The 15,558-nt window shown below is 32.1% G+C and overlaps 1 protein-coding gene and 1 long non-coding RNA gene across 3 annotated transcripts in view; both read right to left on the bottom strand.

Moving 5' to 3' along the window:
- LOC129004960 (uncharacterized) overlaps positions 1 to 316 on the bottom strand; it is a gene marked incomplete at its 5' end in the record, with an annotated part of 48,068 nt that extends 47,752 nt beyond the window's left edge. Inside the window, one exon of the mRNA XM_054433688.1 lies at positions 124 to 316. Within this exon, the coding sequence (XP_054289663.1) occupies positions 124 to 316 (193 nt within the window). The remainder of the gene's footprint in view (positions 1 to 123) is intronic.
- A 454-nt stretch (positions 317 to 770) lies between these two features.
- The window catches only part of LOC129004928 (uncharacterized), a 67,120-nt gene continuing 52,332 nt past the window's right edge, over positions 771 to 15,558 (bottom strand). The window contains exon 3 of one of the 2 annotated variants that reach the window (XR_008491782.1): positions 771 to 852. This is a non-coding gene — a long non-coding RNA (uncharacterized LOC129004928). Of the gene's footprint in view, positions 853 to 1,096; positions 1,122 to 15,558 lie in introns of those variants that run through there. The other variant, XR_008491783.1, reaches the window with a different exon arrangement.

The following is a 15,558-nucleotide window of genomic DNA, read 5'->3' on the forward strand; positions in this document are numbered from 1 at the left end:
ATGTATTTTAACATTACAAGTACATGTGGTAAAGTTGTAATGTTTGAGATATCACTGTTCAGGGTATATGTTTTATCCTAAACTAACTACATACACCGTGCTACTAATTCGGTTGGTACTTACGGCTACAGAGACGTGGTTCGTCCGACGAGTCCCCGCAGTCGTTTACGGCGTTGCAATAGGCAGTCGCGGGAACACATTTGTTGTTGTTACAGTGGAACTCTGATAGCTTACAGGGCGAGGGTGTGGGTGACGGGGTCGTGGTGAACCCCAGGATAACAGGCAACAGAGCAACTGACGTCAATAGAGCATCTGTAACAAGGAATTAGAATAATTAATTATATCATCAGTGGATCTCTGATAGCTTACAGGGCGAGGGTGTGGGTACCGGGGTCGTGGTGAACCCCAGGATAACAGGCAACAGAGCAACTGACGTCAATAGAGCATCTGTAACAAGGAATTAGAATAATTAATTATATCATCAGTGGATCTCTGATAGCTTACAGGGCGAGGGTGTGGGTACCGGGGTCGTGGTGAACCCCAGGATAACAGGCAACAGAGCAACTGACGTCAATAGAGCATCTGTAACAAGGAATTAGAATAATTAATTATATCATCAGTGGATCTCTGATAGCTTACAGGGCGAGGGTGTGGGTACCGGGGTCGTGGTGAACCCCAGGATAACAGGCAACAGAGCAACTGACGTCAATAGAGCATCTGTAACAAGGAATTAGAATAATTAATTATATCATCAGTGGATCTCTGATAGCTTACAGGGTGAGGGTGTGGGTGACGGGGTCGTGGTGAACCCCAGGATAACAGGCAACAGAGCAACTGACGTCAATAGAGCATCTGTAACAAGGAATTAGAATAATTAATTATATCATCAGTGGATCTCTGATAGCTTACAGGGCGAGGATGTGGGTGCCGGGGCCGTAGTGAACCCCAGGATAACAGGCAACAGTGCAACTGACGCAATAGAGCATCTGTAACAAGGAATTAGAATAACTAATTATATCATCAGTGGATCTCTGATAGCTTACAGGGCGAGGATGTGGGTGCCGTGGCCTTAGTGAACCCCAGGATAACTGGCAAAAGTGCAACTGACGTCAATAGAGCATCTGTAACAAGGAATTAGAATAATTATATCATCAGTGAACTCTGACAACTTACAATGCAATGCTGTGGATGGTCGTGGTGAACCTCTGCAACTGACAGATGTAACAATGCATGCCACTATCGGTAGTCACCCCAGAACGTTTTGAAATACAAAGTTATGAGTGATAACGAAAGTGGGCATCTCAACCATAATAAGGATAGGCCTACAGCAATAAAAGGCTAAGATAAATTAAGTACAAATGTTACCCAGATAATTTTTAAATTATCCATGTTTTTAAATTTTTCACGCATAAAAAAGCAACACCACACTTGATCTAAAATTAAATGTGTTGAAACATTTTAGCATTAACATAGAGAAGTGTACATTTTCGAAATGAAAAGTGCACAAAAAAGGAGATGTCGAGCAGACAGAGTTGACCTGAACACTGTGTGTACGTGCTTCAACTACAAAACACTTAAAATGTATAACGCGTCAGAGTCAATCGTGAAACACGTCTCGTTCTTACAGTAAACGTATTTCTTCAGACTCGTCTAAAAAATCATTATTACAACTTAACGGATTTAGTATCTTGGTGATGTACAGCGTTATTGTTTATCATAAAATCAAACATGAAACAGATTTTGTACCTATTGTTTTGACCTACAAATAGATATTCTGTCATATAACTAAACATCAGATACATATCGATTAGTAGAGTTCCAAAACAAAACCACGGCATGTTCTAGTACGCGTATATTTATGTTGCATATCTGTCTAAACAAAACGCTGTCATGGGTTTTATCAGATACTAAACCACAATAATAACCACGGCTCATTGAAATGACATGTACTTCTTCTCTATGATGCACTCACAATGGAGTTAAATGTAGACTGTAGCACCAATACGATACATGCATGTTAAGTTGTGCTTCAAACAATAAACTCTCATGGTTGTTTGTCAGACCGACTATAACCACAGCTCAGTACGTGACATATAACTGCCACATCTGCTACAGCTGTATCCATACTGCACCATGGAGTTACAAGCTGATCGTAGCTCCAATACGAAACATTCATGTTAAGTTGTGCTTCAAAAAATAAATAGTCGTGGTTGTTTGTCAGTCCGACTATAACCACAGCTCAGTACGTGACATATAACTGCCACATCTGCTCCAGCTATATCCATACTTCACCATTCTGCTACCGAGTTACTTGTGTTCTCTTCAAATATGTAAAGCTTAAGTTACCCTTAGAATTGCGTATTCCAGGGTAGCATTAAAATAACATTTTTACAATTATAAACGCCCCTCGAGCTTGGTACAAACATACATTTTTAAATCGATATGATTGGTTTTAGATCGATATAAAATGGGCACGTATCAAAGCCAAATATGGCATGCACATTAATTGTAACGTAGCATACGAAAATATTTATTTAGTATCATATTACTTCGTTCAAACACTTAAGAATACAAATAATATATGAGTTATTACAGCCAATACTCGTCTTAGGAAATGTAAATTTAAATTATGTATATTATAGCTTAAAAAACTTCCAAATCAAATAGACACAAATGAAATGTTCTTTTCATTGATATTGTGACAAATATGGTTTCGCATCACAGAGGAGGAATGTGAAACGTGAAGCTGTAATGCGATGTAAAGCTGCGACTCAACGTTTCATATTTGTGCGACAATATCCGTTACCAATATCACTTTACCACTAATGTACATTACACCGTTGTGATATTGTGCCTGTTTGTACTCCGAGTCTGTCTTTCCAGATCTAGTCTACTATTCATAATTTGCTTACTCAATTGCTTTATGTCACGTCCTTGAGTGATACCGTGATCATTAATTAATCTAAAACAATCACTCAGTGAGTACTAAAATCTTTAACTTGGACATTATGAGCTTTGTTAACACCTTATATACTGAGCTCTTGATGATATAATACTACTGTACATAATTTTAAATATAAATTAAAACTATTTTGCAACAGTAGACTAACCGTTTGAAAAAATATTCCTTACAAAAGGGCTATTTTTCCGAATAAAAAGTACGGAATTGTTGTATAAGGGTTTTTTCCAATCCAAGAAAAACGTACTCCTGGTTACTTTTTGTTTTCCAGATAGTGGAACCCACTACTTACAGTGTAGTCAAAATCACGACGCATGACATATCACATAGCTATCCCTTTGGTAACTGGGACTTAAACTTGGGCCTACAGAACAGTATTCTAAACTATAAAATTACATTTTACAGAAAGTATTACTTGGTTCACCACAATTCTTTAATAGAAAAATTTTAAAAATATGATATTTCCGTTACTAAAAATGCCTTGACAATGTTTACTAAGTTAAGAATAACAATTATAAAATTATTTGTGGAAACAATCATCATTATACATACTCAATACCGCGAACACCACACGTCGACAACAACGACTGAATAATATAATTCAGCATGATTATTTATTTATTTATTTATTTATTTATTTATTTATTTCCAACGGACATCTCCATTTTACTATATCTATTTTTATTATATAATTGTATACCTATTGCATCATGAAAATACAATTCAATACTAATATAGAAATATATTCTATTGTATTTGAGACCATTCAATCAAATATTTTGCTATACAATAAAACATACCGTATAAAAACTCCATTATTTGTACCAACCAAATATTGTTTAAAGATGTTCATAACAAACCAATGGAACATAAAGTTCTCGTTCCGCTCTAGTTAGAGCTAACACATATAACCTGCTACAAAGCAGGTCAAACCACAGACATGTCAGAGCAGGGTCCTGCATTCAACTGTTACGGCTTCAACAGTGTTGTACCAACTGCTGCTGCATCCGATCTGTGTATAATTCATATGAAACTACAGCTTTGGTCTCAAAACACCAACTTTTTCCAAACATCAACACTGATTATTCTTATTTGTCCTTGCTGATCGTGTTTTGTCTGCTTTTTATCCACTGGGTTTAAAAAAATTTAAAACGGTGATCGTAGTCTTTGTAGTAAGCCTATGTCCACTTCACTATATTTAAAGCCTCTAGAATCCACAAATACCGATGAATTGGTTTGAATACAAAAACATACAAAAAAACATACCCGCCGCAGCAAACCTGCAGACTAAGCGAATTTCCATTTGCCTGATTGGATTTACACTAAAATATCTCCTTAAAAATATCACATTTATTCCCTATTTAAATAGAATCAGTTTAACACATAGTTAGGTTTGCTGCAACAGGGAGGGTGAAAGTGTTTTTTTATGTAAAATGTTAATAGTTAGTAAGAAATAAAAACATTTTCCAAATTTGGGCAAAACATGTTAATAAACAAGCAAACTACAACAGTTTACTTACTCTCCATAAAAATAACATGAGAATTTTAAATTTACAATTTTTTGGAATTTTCTCCGTAACCATTAGGCGCATTATAACGCTTCAATATACTAAATTATTTGTTTTTTTAAGCTCTACAAAATTGTTTGGAAAGAAATTGCAAAATTTTATGTTTTTTGGGTCAAAAATGGGAAAAACCCATTTTTACCCCATAAAAGCCCCCATAAACCCCCGTTCCCATGGTCCAATCATGCTGGTTCGCGAACTCGTTCGAATAAACGTAGGTTCACAGGTTTGTACCAAATTTCATTAAAATCGGATCATTTTTGCTCGAGTTATCGCGCTAACGGACACATATATATATATATATATAAATATATATATAAATATATATATAAATATATATATAAATATATATATATATATATGAATTTGAACGGATGGTGTTTTTGGCCTCTAGGGACCTCAAAACAAAAAAAAAATCGGTCCCGGGTCCAGGTCTTACCATGAGTACTACGGTAATTATTCCCTACATGGGAAATTCGCTAAAAACAAAAAACATACTTTTAGAAATGGCTGTACCCACATTAGATTAGTTTACACCTTTTTGCTCATATTAATTATACAATTACTATTCAAATGCAAATAAACCATTCAGTTTGTTTTATTATGTTTTCATCTACACCTTTCGGTAACTTATTAAGTGCCGGCTACCAATGAAATACTAAATGCAGTAAGTTCCTCTTATGCATTAAATACAGCCATAATTTTGTCTCTTATCCTGAGTCTAAGTTGGGTAGAATGACAATGTACTATTTTAATTATTATTGATCAAGTATGTATTGTAATTAAGTAGTGATTTACAAATTTTAAATCAATCAATAAAATGCTATATATTTGAATAAATGTCTAATCGTATGTAATTATGTGAGTCTTAACACATTTAGCATATTACTTTTTAAGTTTTTTTTTATAATTATTATTTATGTCTAAACAATAAATAATAATTATGAAAACTTGATTGAAAAACTAAATATTGAAATTTGTATGAACTGTGACTATACGGACGGACTATAGCTACGAACATTAATAACACACTATTATCTTACGTTCATCCTCTTTTGTTATACTATGTAACTAAGTAGAAGATGTTATAGGTGAAGCTAGAGAGAGAATTCTTGCTTTGAGTCTCGCAACATATCTCAGACGGAGGAATGCTGTTATTGATAAAGTGAGGAACGGATGTTGGATATCGAAGCTATGATCAGCAATATTGGTCCTCGATATGTATTACATGTACTTTCACTTCTCATATTATACCTTCCTTATTGTGTCATAACAGCTTCCTTGTGACGTGTTTGTTTTTATTTTCATATTGTTGAATTATAGCATACGGCACTGTAGCTTACTGACGAACGCTTTACATTTTTATTCTTAACTCTAAAATTAATTTAAAATTTCTAACGGTTAATAAATCTAGATTTTATAATATTATTGATATAATTAACTCAATACTAGTTAACCACCCGCTCTCCGCCACGGGAATATTGTCTGCAATAAAAGACATAATAATTAACAAATACTGTATATCTTTGTATTTTATTTAGGGGTTGCTTAATTCTTTTTACATGAAGTAGAACGGATAGTTGGCATGTATAAACTATTTATGATAATCAAACCGATATAATAGTTTAACCAAATGAATGGTTTAAATTAATTCGAGTTATATTTGAAAAATAAATAGTGTATGAACTGCGCAATGCTGTTAACCTAATAAGCTACTTTTGCAATGGAGATAATTTGTTCATGTATATTCCTACATCCGTTGTTTCTTGTTTATTACATTCGTTTTGTAAAATGAAGATAGTCACTTAATGAAAGAACTTTTTACTGACTGGAAGTGCTTTAAATTATTTAAATTTAAAATAAGTGGTATTATAGGCCTACTTGGTGTACATTAAATCACTCTCTGTCTCTCTATCTAGTTTTTCTGTCCGATTCTAGTGAAATTTGGCTTGAAGTTGTAGGGTGGGATAAACTTGAATGAGTTCGCGAACCAGCATGATCGGACCATAGGAACGGGGTTTTATGGGGTAAAATTTGGTTATCCCATTTTAAACCCTCAAAATATATAATTGATCTCTAAACTATTTTGAAGAGCTTATAAAACAAATAATTTAGTATATTGCAGTGTTTTTGTACGGATTAGCTTATGGAGAAAATTTTAAAAGTTGCAAACTTAAAATTCGCATGCTATTCTTATGGAGAATAAGTAAACTGTTGTAGTTTGCTTGTTTATGTACCTATATATTTTAAGAAAACTTGGCAAATTTATTTATTTTATACTAAGCCCTACCTATTACCCTGCCTGCCTACCTAATTACCCTACCTGAAGCAGCAAAATTAGCAGCAAACCTAATTTTATTTAAATAGATTTAAGTGAAAATCAAATCAGGAAAATATAAATTTGCATAGTCTTCATATTTGCTGCGGCGGGATTATCTATTTGCAGTAGTGTCATATATAGGCTTAAATTGAAGTTCATAAAAATTGTATTTTATATTTGATATGTATAACCTAGGCAAATGCTATTATAACGTTTTAGGTTTAAGCAAAATCCTATTAATCTTGGGCATCAACTGGGTATCTTGTAATCCCAAATTCTACAGAAACCCGTTGTTTTACTACTTATTTTTTAAGTATTAAAATGACAAAATAATTCTTTGATAATTAGAATTAATTGAAAAATAGAGTTAGTATAATAGTATACAATAGGTAGAGTGTGTTTTTCATTAACAAATCGGGAAATACAGTAGTTAATTTGAGTGGAGTAACTTAAGCTCTTGAGGGGATAGATTATCCAATTGCCCTTAAATAAGGAGTAAAGAAATGGAACAATTCAAATTTGAATTGAGTTTGGAACTCTTTATATATTATATTATACTAATAATTAATGAACTAAATAATGTAATTTTCATTATATGACCATATCAATAAGTTATATTGATGTAAACTCATTTGGAAGGTATTACTATTAACTCAGATCATTAAAAGTTTGATCATTTTACTCGAACGTTAACTTTTATATATTTATCCATTCAAAACAAAAATTCACTTTAGAGTTTACATTTTTCCATACCTTCTTGGTCATTGTATCAATTCCTAGTTTCAATTTAGCATTGTAATGATAACTATTTTGGCTACGGTAATTGATTTTAAGGAATTCCTTTAAGGAACAACCTGTTCAATTTAATTCGCTTACTGCTGATAAACATCTTACAACAATAAACGTCAGAATGAAATGTATATAAATTGTATATTGTGTGTATAGCAAAAAATGTCCATGCATTGTGCGAAAACTGTTCGAAATAACTGAAAAGCGAAATGAAGAATGATGCGTTTCATACAAAACACAATGACGTCATTCATGGCAGGAATGTGGTGATATTACACTTCCCGTCTCTCTCCAGCGGTCACAATATTTACACGATATGGCTACACATATCGGTACACTGATCCACTCAAACCTATTTGTAAAGACAGAATGTAAAAAAAGGTTCTTACTGTATTTGTATGTAACGTCCAATGTAGGTCCTGTTTTTTTTTCAATGTAGGACCAGATCAAATTCAAAATTCAAAATGTATTAATACATTAATAAAAATAACACAAAAAATATCTAACATTAGAAACCCATCAAATAAAGTTATACTATGTCCAAGGAATATCCAGGATCAAATGACAGACATTAAGTACTTAACCTGTTCAAGTTGAGACCAAATAAGAAACGGTAACGTTAGTTTGGGGAGTTATAATATATACTACCCAGTTTAGTATTTCATAGCTTTAACAAGTACCTAAGCAAGTTTATAGCTTACAAAGTTATATAAAACATGGATTTTTAAAAGTACATTTATTCTAAAGAAAATTGTAAAATATATAGTTAAGTTTTAACAAACATTATACATGTCAATAAATCAGAACATTTAATAGTGCTTGAGCATTTTAACTATATTTGCTCAAGTTACTCTTAACTTTAACAAGAAGTAGCGTTTGTAAAAAATCACCTGTCAACAATACAGTAGATCCCTGTTATTGGAGGGGCAAAGAGAGATAAAGTGCTTTTAACAACCTTTGTAAGCTGCATTATAGTACTCTGACTCTCTTTAAAAGGGGTCTTACATTTCCATCAAGAATAAGTTCAAAGAGGCATGTTAAATATCACTGTACACAAATGTATTTTCATGAAATATATTTTTTGAATATTTTTAAATGGATATTTATAACAGAGAAATTACAAGAAAATGTATACATTACATAGGATTAATAACTGCTGCTTACAAAAGCCAAGTAAATAAAAATATACCGGCTGTTATAACAGATTAAAGATGGATTTAAAAAAGATTTTGATAGACAATGACATAGAACAAAGAATGTTTTCGTAGTATACAGTGTACTAATGATATCCCGGAACAAAGATTGGTCCTCAGGTACCTTAAAAGTTGTTAAAACATTAACCGACTTATATTACTAAAAGTGAATATCGCAAGCCAGTGAGGGAAGGTTGCCTAAGTGGCCCTGTGGGGACTGTAAAGTCGTCACTGAATTATGGGGACGAATGACGCACTCGAGTATACCAGGGCTGCTACAATCTCTTTATGGGTTGCCTTTGGTTTTTACTTACTGCATACTTACAGTAGATGGTAGCACCAAAATATAGATCATAGGCATAGCAGAACAAGCAGTATAAATCAGCAGTTTTTATTTATTGGTAATAAATAGTAATTTTATTCTTGTCTCATGTATATTTACCGTCTTGTGAGTATAAGCGAATATATATGTTTTAAGTGTTATTAGACGTATCTTTTATTTACAGTATTTTCCGTATATTTAATGCTGATCAAAAAGTTAATTAATAATTTGTGTCATCAATCATTTTTAAATTTAATTATCAATTGTTTGTGACAGTGACACACACATTTGGATGTGAGGTCGGTGTAAATTGTAGAATTTATTGTGAAGATCTGTGTAGCTTTGTTAATGAATAAGTTATTCAAACTCAGTAATATAGGTGTTAGCTTTTATTTGTAAAATTAATTCTATTGGGTTTAGGAAGTGTATCGTAAAATGAATTTTGTTTTGTCAATATGAAGTTCATTGTAAAATGAGTATGGTATAAGCAACAGTTAGTAAGTTATAATCGCCAACATGGAACAAGGTTAATAATCTGGTACATGAACGGCGCTGGGGGACTGTAAAGTTGTACTGAATTATGGAGACGTACGACTCTCAGAAATGTTGTTATACTGTAATCTCCTTAGGGCTTTCACTGATCATATATGATATAAAAAGGTTAAACAAACAGTGGAAGAGTTAAATAAACTTCGTATATAGTATACTTTACCTAACTTCAATAACTTACATTTTCTGTACAAATATACTGATACGATAGTTATCAGAAATGCCATGTTGAATCATTTAGTTTAATTAAGTTTTGTTGAACCTCTAATTTTTCCGAAAAAGTTCCAAAAACTGTAAACTTAACTCCATGTTTTACTTATAGATAATTAATCAATAAACTGTAGTTTGTTTGTCTATGTTTATACATTTCATACCAAGCATTTCAATATAAAAGACACTACCCCGTAGCAGCAAACCTAATGTATTAATTTTAAACCCAATTATATCTGAACAGGGAATAAAATTGAAAAACTTAAAGAAATATTTCAGAAGAAATCAAACCCTGTAAATGGGAATTTGCTTGGTCTGAAGGTTTGATGCGGCAGGAGTATGTTGGAAAAGCAAAATAAGTTGTAAACTATCGTATCCGCTACATAGAAAATACATAGCAAGGGCTGCACCATTAATTTCTCATTTTAATAAACAACCATCATATACATTTAAGACTGGAAATAAATTTATTTTGGTATTGTATTTTAAGCCACGAAATTGTTTAACGGGAATGTTTATTTCGATAAATAAAAATTGGCACTGGGCGTATGACTCAGTTACTTGCCACCTGACAAAAGGTTGAGTTAACAAATACTACGTAAAATGGTTGTAACAAGTAATGTAAAACGTTTAGTATTACAAAACACTTGCAATAAAATAAGTGTTAAAATTAGTATAAGATAGTCAAAGTATATGTATTTGCATATGTATTATAGAAATTGATTAACTACATAACAATCAGGAGCTGGCTTTAAACAGTTTTGGTGGAAAATTTCATTAACTAATTCAATGAACGACTCCAAAGATAAACAATAGACGTAATGTGATAAAAGAGTGATACATGAGTTAGCTGCGATCTGCTGTCTGCGATCTGCGAGTGTGTTGAGAGGTAATCTCTCGGGGTCAGAACCACATCGCGACTGACGGACCAACTTGATTAAACTGTAATTGGATCAGTGGAACTGAACTGACTCTGTCCATTGGTGAAATCAGTGGACATAATTTAATATTGTACCCAAAAGGAAATTTCTAAAAGCAAATATAGTATATGTATGGTGATACTAATATGACAGTAATTATTAGGAACCGAAATTCAAACATTCAAAAATGTAATTATTTACAAAAATATTTTCAGGTAGCGTAACTGTATCATTATATGCAGTTTTACTGTTAAACTGGAAGGAAGGCTTGCCTGGTATTGGTCCTGTATAGAAGGGGTATTGATCCTGAACAGAAGGAGTATTGAACCAAAATAGAAGAGGTATTAATCCTAAATAGAAGGAGTATTGATCCTGTATGGAAGGGGTATTGATCCTGAACAAAAGGGCATTGATCCTAAATAGCAGGAGTATTGATCCTAAATAAAAAGGGTATTGATTCTAAATAAAAGGGGTATTGATCCTAAATAGAAGGAGTATTGATCCAAGGGGTATTGATCCTGTATAGAAGGGGTATTGATCCTGAATGGAAGTGGCATTGATCCTAAACAGAATGGGTATTGATCCTGAATAGAAGGCGTATTGATATATGTGAAATAGGTTACGGTTTCCTTACCAAGCTTTTAAATTACAAAATGTGTTAGTATTGAATTTTAGGTCAAGTTTGAATTTCCCTTATGATAAATGTTAATAAATACACAGGTGTAGAAAGACACAATAAAAAAAAAACTGTATTTGTATGTATGGGTGTAATTTAACAGTAAACGTATTCCATCTAAGGTTTAGGCTAAGAGCAGTAACACTACAAAGGTAAACAAAGACCTAATAATACAGGCATTATTTGATAAAAAATATACCTCGAACAACGCAAGAATACCTATATATTTTTTACTGCGAAAACATCTAATGTAAAAATATCAAATAATGTAGTTACATTATTTTATATACTAACAACTTGTTATTACATTTATAATTTTCACTTAATAAGTCCTCGAATAAAAAAAAAATATAATTTGACAAATTCCATTTCTGCCAGTAGTTGGTGTAAGTGGACAGAATCGTATTTGATCAAGAAATTCAACAAAGCTCGATTTCGCAAACCAGCGGAGTCAAACTGATATTTGCCCTTTCGCAATATGCCGTGTAGAGCGTATTTATTTTGGTCTAGCAAAATTCTCATCAAGATATGTTTTTGTATAATTATTTTACACAACCATACAATTCAAGCAGAATAGAAAACATTTTTGCATACAGATATAGGCTACTCGTATTTTGTGAGCTTTATGTTGTTTGTTGGATTAGCTATTACTAAGAAATGGCTTATTTTACAATTAACTTACAATCTATAATAACTGAAGAACAGTTCGATAATTTAATTAAAACGCATGAATATATGACAACTGTTAGTGATGGTTATTTGTTATTTGTATAATTTTACTGAACCATTTTCATGGCGTACTTTAGTTAAAATGTAAAATGCTATATTGCATTAACAAAGTTTTTGCATAAGTGTTATATTAGGAGTCATTATGCAATGCATAATCCCCCCTAATCCTTATATTTACCAGGCTAAATAAAAATATATAATTAGGATATTTGTTTGTTAGTGTTTCAATATCAGGTTACTGGTTATTATGATGTATTTCTTAACTAGAGCTTTCAAAATATTTCAATATGTAAACAATAGTGTAGTTTTAGGTCGATAGAAATAAAGCACTTAAATATATTTTCCCTATTATTAGAATTTTAATACTGTAGTTTTTTGTATTGAATAACATATTCAAGCCCACCAATTTCTTTATCAACAAGGAAAATGAAATCCAACTATTATTTTGTTTATTGTAAGAACATAGTTAAAGTTACAACAAAAATAATTTGAGAACACCAAGCTTACAGTCTACCATTTGTTTACACCCCATGTCAGCGAAAGAGATTTATTGCGGAATATTCGACACAATCTATTGATGCAAGAGATTAAAATGGCGAAACAAATGACATAAAATATGACTGGTTACATCTGATAACAAAATGTTGGAATGGTGTCGGTGAGCTGTGCTGTGATGCGCTGCGTGGAGGGGGGGATTGATCAAACAATAGGAATCTGATTTAAACTACAAAATCTTCTATTAGCTTGTGTACTGTAATGATTGCTCTTTGACTAAAGTTAAAACCACATTTTTTAAGTAGATGAAACCATAGGCTTAGAGCTTAGTACAATTGATCAAATCTTATATAAAAGAAATTGTTATTATTTTTTTAAAAGTCTATTTACTTTAAATTAGGACGGGAGAGAGCACAGAGAAGATATGGCGATTCTTCACCGCAAAAACCAATGAAATTAATTTTATCAATGTCCATGTCACAACGAAATATACTCTACGACTGCGTTTTCCCAGTTGGGACACATAAAGCTCCTTCCAAACTCTATGGTTCTTGTGTCACGTTATTCTTTAGACAACATTTAACTGCCATATCAATTGCTGTGTTCTAAAATAATACTGAGCTTATAAAAATTGCAAACGATTGAATGAGGATTCAAAGGTTTGAACACTATCCCATACTACAAGCAAGACATAATGTCAGTTCTCTTGATGCAATATACAAAAGATCTATTGTAATATCAAAAGGTTAAGTTAAAAAAAAAAAAACAAACAAACTAAGACAAAAACAAATCCAACAGCTTCAATCTTCAATATCTTAAATGTTATAAAATATATCACTTTAATTGAGGTTCCTGTCCTTGGGTCATAATTATAAAAAAACCGATATTTTGAGGAAGTTTCACATCAAGACCTTTCATTCAAGTATGCGGTTGATAGGTGTGCGGCTTATAGTTTTCTTAAAAGGTCAAATCTTTCCTAGCTTTATCTATGGATTACATATTATATGCGGTATCATATTGACAGATCTTTTTCGTTAGTTTATATAAGCATACCAAACATATTGATTACTTGGTTGACTAAAAGTTCATCAAAATTATGCTAGCATATACTAGAATATAGCTTAGCTCACAAATGGATAAACTTCTAATGTTGATTTTAGTTACTATATCTTATTTGATCAACGTGTTTGCTAAAGTAGGCTATTTTGTTTAGGGAAATTGTCAAATGCTAAAGATTATAGATTAAAAAGGACAATAATTAATGCCTTCTGCAGATTTGTGTGGAGTTTATTGCGAATACAATTAATAATATATAGTGTTTTGACCTTTTTAATACGAAAGTAACAATCTCCGTAAGTTAATCTAAACATGACCATGCATTTAGAAAGGACTCGTTAAGCAGGGTCTCCTTGCATATTTAACGTTCACTATTTCCTTCTGCGATACATAAGGCCATCTGCCCCTTTTCGGAAACGTAACCGGTAACTGTTAATTAAATCCTAACTATTAGGATTTAAATATCTGTTTGTTTTATGAAATAATCTATTACTAATAATATTTTTACGTAACTCACTAATAATTATAGGTTATTTTAATTTTCAAATTAAAATACGAATCCCAGAATCTTTTTACTGCGATTGAAAAAAGAAAAAAAACACTGGTAATTTTCAGATATAAAATTTTTTTAGTGACTCTAAAATGCAACATAATTTATTTTATACGTTTTTCATTAAGAGAAAATATGTTTTGTAAAACAGTTTTCAACTCAAATAAAGATTACAATATACAGTTTTCAATTAAAAAACCAACCAACTTCAGATTTAAGAACATTTTTATAAATAGAAATGAAAACCACATATCCATGTTAAATCATAGTTTTAGTTTTATTTAAAACTAGCTGGCCCGACAGACGTCGTCCTGTCCTAATGTGGTTTTATGTTTAATGCTCGTTCATTTTCAAGATGAGCTTGTTCGCATGGCTCAACTATGTCCTGGTTGAAGTTCGTTCACTTCGTTCACTCACCTTTACATTGATTAATCTATTATACAAATTTGTTATAATTTGTAAATTTTTTTATAAAACTGTTATAGTTGTTGTTTGTCGTTCGCTGCGCTCACTTGCATCAGGTTAGCTTGTTCGCTACGCTAACTCGCCTACAGGTTGAAGTTCGTTCGCTAAGCTCACTCACCTTTTAGTTGCAAATTAGCTGTGTCTTAAATTAAACAAAAAAAATAGTGTTGCACCCTGTTCGTAAACCTATTAACTTTTTAATGCTATTGAACATCACAGAATCACATTGGATCAGATGTTAAGATTCTTTAATTCCATTTAAATATGAGAACTCATAAGGTTAACACGGGAAACTCCAAAGCCACTGGGGCGGAGCCCTTTTGACGGATCTGCACCAAACTTCACACAAACCATCCTTGAATAATGCTTAACAATGCCTGAAAGTTTCATTACAATCTGGAGAGCGGTTTCAGAGTCCATAAAGGACAAACAAACAAACATACATACATTGGAATTTATATATATATTGATGATAAAACATATGATTTCATTAGCTTTTTACAATCATGAACTTAAATAATTATCATTATCATCATCATATATATTAAAACGTGACAGGGTTTTTTTATTTCACGATTCTGAATCAACCACTTGACGGATTTTCATAATTTTTCTGTTGAAAGAAAGATTATTTTGAAAACTAGGGAATGTCAAAGCCATAATTTCAGTTTATGGTTTCAGATTTTTAGAAAATAAGTTTAAAATGTTAAAAAGTCTAGCAGCCGACGCTAACATTTTATACTAGATTTTCGTATAAAAC

The sequence above is a fragment of the Macrosteles quadrilineatus genome, unplaced genomic scaffold (genome assembly GCF_028750875.1).
Source record: "Macrosteles quadrilineatus isolate MER2022 unplaced genomic scaffold, UCM_ALF_1.0 Scaffold_13__1_contigs__length_4303367, whole genome shotgun sequence".
NCBI classification, from domain to species: domain Eukaryota; kingdom Metazoa; phylum Arthropoda; class Insecta; order Hemiptera; family Cicadellidae; genus Macrosteles; species Macrosteles quadrilineatus.